The sequence below is a fragment of the Volvox carteri genome, assembly GCF_000143455.1.
Source record: "Volvox carteri f. nagariensis unplaced genomic scaffold VOLCAscaffold_22, whole genome shotgun sequence".
In the NCBI taxonomy this organism is placed as follows: domain Eukaryota; kingdom Viridiplantae; phylum Chlorophyta; class Chlorophyceae; order Chlamydomonadales; family Volvocaceae; genus Volvox; species Volvox carteri.
In genome coordinates this window covers 385,352-390,792 of record NW_003307565.1, presented here as the reverse complement: position 1 = coordinate 390,792, position 5,441 = coordinate 385,352, and the positions used below count along the sequence as shown (strand labels likewise).

Here is a 5,441-nt window from a genome sequence, read left to right as displayed (position 1 = left end):
AAACGGCTTGCTTGAGGCCGTAGACGGACTTCAACAGCCGGCACGCCTGCATCGGGTCGCCGTTGCTGTAACCTGGTGGCTGTCGCATCCACAGCTCCTCCGCCAGGTCGCCGTTCAAGAAAGCCGTTTTGACGTCCATCTGATGGACCGTCATACCCCTGGCCGCTGCCACAGCTAGAAGTGCCCGCAGGGAGGCTGCACACGTGGTGGGCGCAAACAGCTCTCTGTTCGAAGCCCTTCACCACCAAGCGTGACTTATAGTGTACCTCACTGCCAGGCTCCTGTTTGATCTTGTAAACCCAGCGGCAGTCCAAGATGCGAGTGCCAGGCGGCGGCGTGCCCAACTCCCATGTCTTGTTGGAAAGCTGCGGCAGGATCTCGTCATCCATTGAAGTCTTCCACTTGTCAGCTTGCGGACTCACCACCGCTTCCTCATAATTGCACGGCTCCTGCACCGCGCTGTTGCCTCCGCCGTCTGCACTGCCGTCGGGCATGTTAAACTCAGCATGATCGGTGCTACCCGACGCTTTGTTAAGCAGTGGTGGACTACCCAAATCTCCGCCGCCGCCGCTGCTGTTGTTGGCTGGGCAGACCGGGGCCAGCGGTGGGTGTAGCGGTTGCCGTTGACTGCGTGTGTTGGGGCGAAGGGGGGGTGCTGGGTTCACTGGGGGCGGGGCATCCACTGGAGGCGGCGGTGTGGCGGGCTGTGTAGAGCCGCCGACGGGGTCGCTGCCGCCAGGATGGGCGGGGCTGGTGCCGAAGGGGGTGCCCGCCCGTTGAGACGCCAGGCCGCGGTGGTCGTCATCGAAGGTGACGTTGCTGGTAACAGTCACCTTGCCATCGACGAGGACCGTGTCCTCGTCAGGGACCGTGCCGCACTCCAGTCCAAGGTAGGTTCCCGCCCTCATGTGGGGACCGAGCTTATCCTGCTGGCTGGTTGGGATGCGGACGTAGGCCAGGCAGCCGAAGGTGTGCAGGTGGCTGACGTCGGGGGTGACACCATGATAAGCTGCCCACGGTGTGGCCTCCCGGCCCAGAGAGGGGGAAACATTGCGCAGGAGGTTGGCATAGAGCACAGCCTCCGGCCAATAGCTGTCCGGAAGCACGGCATCGTACAGCATAGCCTGTACACGGTTGAGAAGCGTGTGATTGAGCCGCTCCACTGCTCCGTTCTGCTCCGGTGTGCACGGCGCCGAGTGGGTGTGCACAGTGCCGCGCTGGTGTAGCCACTGTTCCAGTTGCTCGGCGACATACTCACCACCGTTATCACTATGAAGTGTGCGTACCCGTGCACGGTTTGGGTGGTGAGCCTCCAGCTGTGTCACCATGTCCTGCAGCACTTCACCCACTTGGTTCTTGCTAACCAGCATGCGAACGGCAGACAGACTGGAGGCACCGTCAGCAGTGTTAGCAAGTAGCGAGCCCCTCCTCGGCCCGTGGTCGGCATGGGCCCGCACAGGTCAGAGTGCACGACCTCCAGTGCATGCTGAGGCTGGTTGCTGCGGCTGACATGGCCTGTAGCTGTAGTCTTCACAGATGCCCTCTGCCGCCTGCCACAGCGCTGCAGGAATGACCCGTGGTCCATGCACCAGCTGCTTGATGATAAGCTGCTCCAGCGCCTGGTAACCAAGGTGGCCGAACTGGTGGTGCAGGTGCTGCACTGCTGCGAGTTCGGCGACTGAGCACTCAATGGCGCCCAGTTGCCCTTGGCCGTTGCTGGCACCGTTCGGCTGGTCTCCGCTGGCATCACTGCTGCTGGCGCCGGTGTTCGGCTGGTCTCTGCCGGCGTCACTGCTGCTGGCGCCGATGTTCGGCTGGTCTGATTGGCGTCACTGATGGTGGCGCCGGCAGTACTTCCGCCAGCACTGCTACCTCCGCCGGCTCTGTCTTCCGCAGCACTGAGCACACTGATGGCGCGTTTGGTCGGCGCCAGCAGGTCCACGTCCATGATGTAATGCCCATGCTTGCTCCACATGGTGATAGATGAACCACTGTGCGGCAGGCCTACGCGCGAGAACCGGCGGCCCGTCTTGTCCGTGCTGAACGTGACTGAGCAGCCGCGTGTCACGAGAAGGTCGACAGACATGAGGGTGAGTCCCGAGCTGGGGACATGTAGCACGTTGCACAGCCAGACGGATTCTCCATCGTGTGTCCATAGGAGCAGCTGCCCTGTTCCCATGACATCGGCTAGCTGGTTGTTCCCCCACTTGATTTGCTTGGGCACGCCAGCAGGAATGTAATTATGCAACAGCGAGCGGTCACCTGTAAGGTGGTAAGGCGAACCAGAGTCTAGGACAACACGTGAACTGCTACCACTGCCATCAACGACCAGCACCGTGGCACGGTTCTGGCGTGAGCTCCTTCCACCACCACCGCCACCACTGCTTCCGCCTGCAGTGTTGCTGCCGCTGCAGTGGCCGTTGCCGCATCTAACATGGCTGCGTTAACACGTCCTGTCACCCCCGCTGTTATTGCCGCTGCTGGTGCCTCCACCGCCGCCATCACAATGGCGGTTGCCGGTGCCACTGCTGCCGGCACCGGTACTACATGGCTGCTCAAACGCATTGCTGCGGTAGAGACCTACGGACTCGTCCGCCAGCTTAAGGGGGCACTCGCGGATGTAGTGCCCAGGCTGTCCACAGTAGCGGCAGATGTCGTTGGCCCCCACAGCGCCTGAGGCGCACCGTGGACCAGGGCCAACAGCTCCAACCAGGTCGGTCTTGACTGCTTGGGCCTTTAGGTTGTTCTCCTTCTCCCACAGCATGAACACGAGCTGCGGGGTCGTCAAGTTGGGCAAATACATCGTGAACTCGACAGTGATGGTGTACTGAGGCGGCAGGCCGTTGTAGCAGCCGGTACACAGTACGGTGCTGTAAATACACGCAGAGCACGACCGCCAGCAACTCGAGAGACCTTTTCAGCGGTCAGCTGCTACAGCCATGGAGAATGGCATGACGCATTGCACCCTCTTCCCACTGGCCGCCTGCCGAAATTATGTCACTGTGAAGCTGCTCTGCCTGCTGAATGAAATCAGAGGTCGTCTCCCCATCACACATGCTCAGCTGCTTCTGCGGCTCCAACAGGCTCAGCCGGGCCTGTGACACAGAACGGAACTATTGCTGTAAGAGCTGCTTGGTGGCGAGAGTAGTCTGGCAATTCCTGAGCAACTGCTTTACGGGCAGTTCGCAGGACAGACGCAGGTAGCCAAGCGCCTGTGCATCTTCCTCCAGGGCATCTTGTGTGTTGCGGCCCGGAGGCGACGGGTTGGTCATATAGCTCCTCAACTTGGATGTAGCGAGGAAATCACTGAAGTCTCCTAGCCACTGTGAGTAGTTAGACCTGTCCGCTAGGAGGACGGTCTTACACCCCTTTCCCATGTTGGTTGCCTAGCGAGCCTCAATGCTCAAGCTAAAAGCAACTATATGAACCGCCGGGAACCGTTACCCGGGGCTCATAACCTGTTGGTGAGACGCTATCTCACTGGGACCTAGCAGACACGACTAAGGAGACATTAGCCGTTACACGTATTCAGGAGGTCTGTGGTAGTCCGACGGCTCAATCTATGTGCTCGTGCATGTTGATGACATGCTGGTGGCGGCAGACAACCTGCAGTTGGTCGCGGCCGCCAAGGCGGCCATAGCTGGTTGCTTTGCAGTATGAGACCTTGGAGAGGTGCGCTACTACCTCGGCATGGAGGTCATCCAGGACCGCCACAACCACACATCATGCTCACGCAGCAGCGTTACATGGAGCAGCTGTACCATGGAGTACCTGTACATCCGCTTCACGATGGAGGGCAAGAACTATCCAAACCCATTGGATGAGGAGGAGTGGTAAGATTAGAAGTGACTTTGCACTTTTCAGTTGAGGTATCCTTAATAGGCTTTTTCCATGCATGTAGGCTGACATGTGTGCTGCTGCGCGCCATGACGACCAACAAGGCAATCAACTACACGCAGCAGCATGACATGGTGAAGGACATCATGCGGTGCATGGAGATCATCACACGGAAGAGGACTCATGTGTTCCGTGTGGGAGGAACCCAGGCTCTGGATGCAGCAGGGTAGGCATTCGAGGCAATGAAGCAGTTCTGGAGTAAACATCAATTAATCCCTGAGCTTCCTTTTTGCATGCAGGGCGTCACGAGAGACAGCTCAGCGCATGGGCCACTGGCAGGAGGGCAGTGCACTCGTGGAGTCATACCTCATGCCTGTCCCATACGATGGATTACTGATGCTTGCGGGTTTCGACTGTTGCACGCCGGACAAGCTGAAGACTGCCTACTGGGCACAGCACTTCATGCTAGAAATATCACCTGCCTTGCTGGAGCCGCTTAAGGTGGCCATCTTCTCTTCCTGCCCAAGCTATGTGAGCATGTGGGCAGCATGTCCGCAGGTGCCAAGGAGAAGCTGCCGTCTGCGTCCTTCAACCTAGAGGCCATGGAGTTCATAAGTGGCTGCGCGGTGCAAGATTCTCTCGAGCTGGCGGACACTGCAGCGGAGAACCCCTTGGTTCACCGCTTGCGGAATATCCCAGAGTGGCAGTTTCTACGTGCTGCCTAAGAAAAGGCCATGGCTACAGGGGTGAGATCTTTTCGGTGCTCATTGGATTTCCTAGTCGCTGCATACCGCTTTACCTAAGTGGACAGATAATGGTAGGGTAAATTTTAACGGTTGCATCCTGCCGGTCATCATCATGCAGGCCATTGCACGAATGAAACCGCCAGTTGCATTGGACTGCCTCATCAGCATTCAGCAGCAGATGGCCATGCTACCAGTCCAGCAAACTGTGATCCTTCAGCACTTCCTGGTCCAGCAACAAAGGGCGGTGCAGTTGGCGCAAGCCTCACAGGACTTGGGTGGCCTCATGGGGGGGGCAGCTGGCGGCAGCGGCGTTGGCGGCTTGGCGCAGGCCGGCGCGCCTGGCCTCACGCCTGGCAGGCAGCAGCAGCGGCTGGACTTTGGTGGCCTCATGGGGGGGGCAGCTGGCGGCAGCGGTGTTGGCGGCTTGGCGCAGGCCGGCGCGCCTGGCCTCACGCCTGGCAGGCAGCAGCAGCGGCTGGACTTGGGTGGCCTCATGGGGGGAGCAGCTGGCGGCAGCAGCGCTGGCGGCTTGGCGCAGGCCGGCGCGCCTGGCCTCACGCCTGGCAGGCAGCAGCAGCTCATGAATTTGGGGGGCCTCATGGGGGGGGGGCAGCTGGCGGCAGCAGCGTTGGCGGCTTGGCGCAGGCCGGCGCACCTGGCCTCACGCCTGGCAGGCAGCAGCAGCTCATGAATTTGGGTGGCCTCATGGGGGGTGCAGCTGGCGGCAGCAGCGTTGGCGGCTTGGTGCAGGCCGGCGCGCCTGGCCTCACGCCTGGCAGGCAGCAGCAGCTGCTGGATTTGGGTGGCCTCATGGGGGGGGCAGCTGGTGGCAGCGGCGTTGGCGGCTTGGTGCAGGCC

General features: G+C 60.4%; 1 protein-coding gene across 1 annotated transcript; it reads left to right on the top strand.

The window, feature by feature from the left end:
- Positions 1-3,762: 3,762 nt before the first annotated feature.
- On the top strand, positions 3,763-5,274 carry VOLCADRAFT_91646 (uncharacterized protein; the record flags this gene model as incomplete). Its single annotated transcript, XM_002951175.1, has 4 exons — positions 3,763-3,833; positions 3,902-4,063; positions 4,137-4,368; positions 4,702-5,274. 4 exons carry the CDS (start codon positions 3,763-3,765, stop codon positions 5,272-5,274), a joined length of 1,038 nt encoding a protein of 345 aa, XP_002951221.1.
- Between the last annotated feature and the right edge of the window lie 167 nt (positions 5,275-5,441).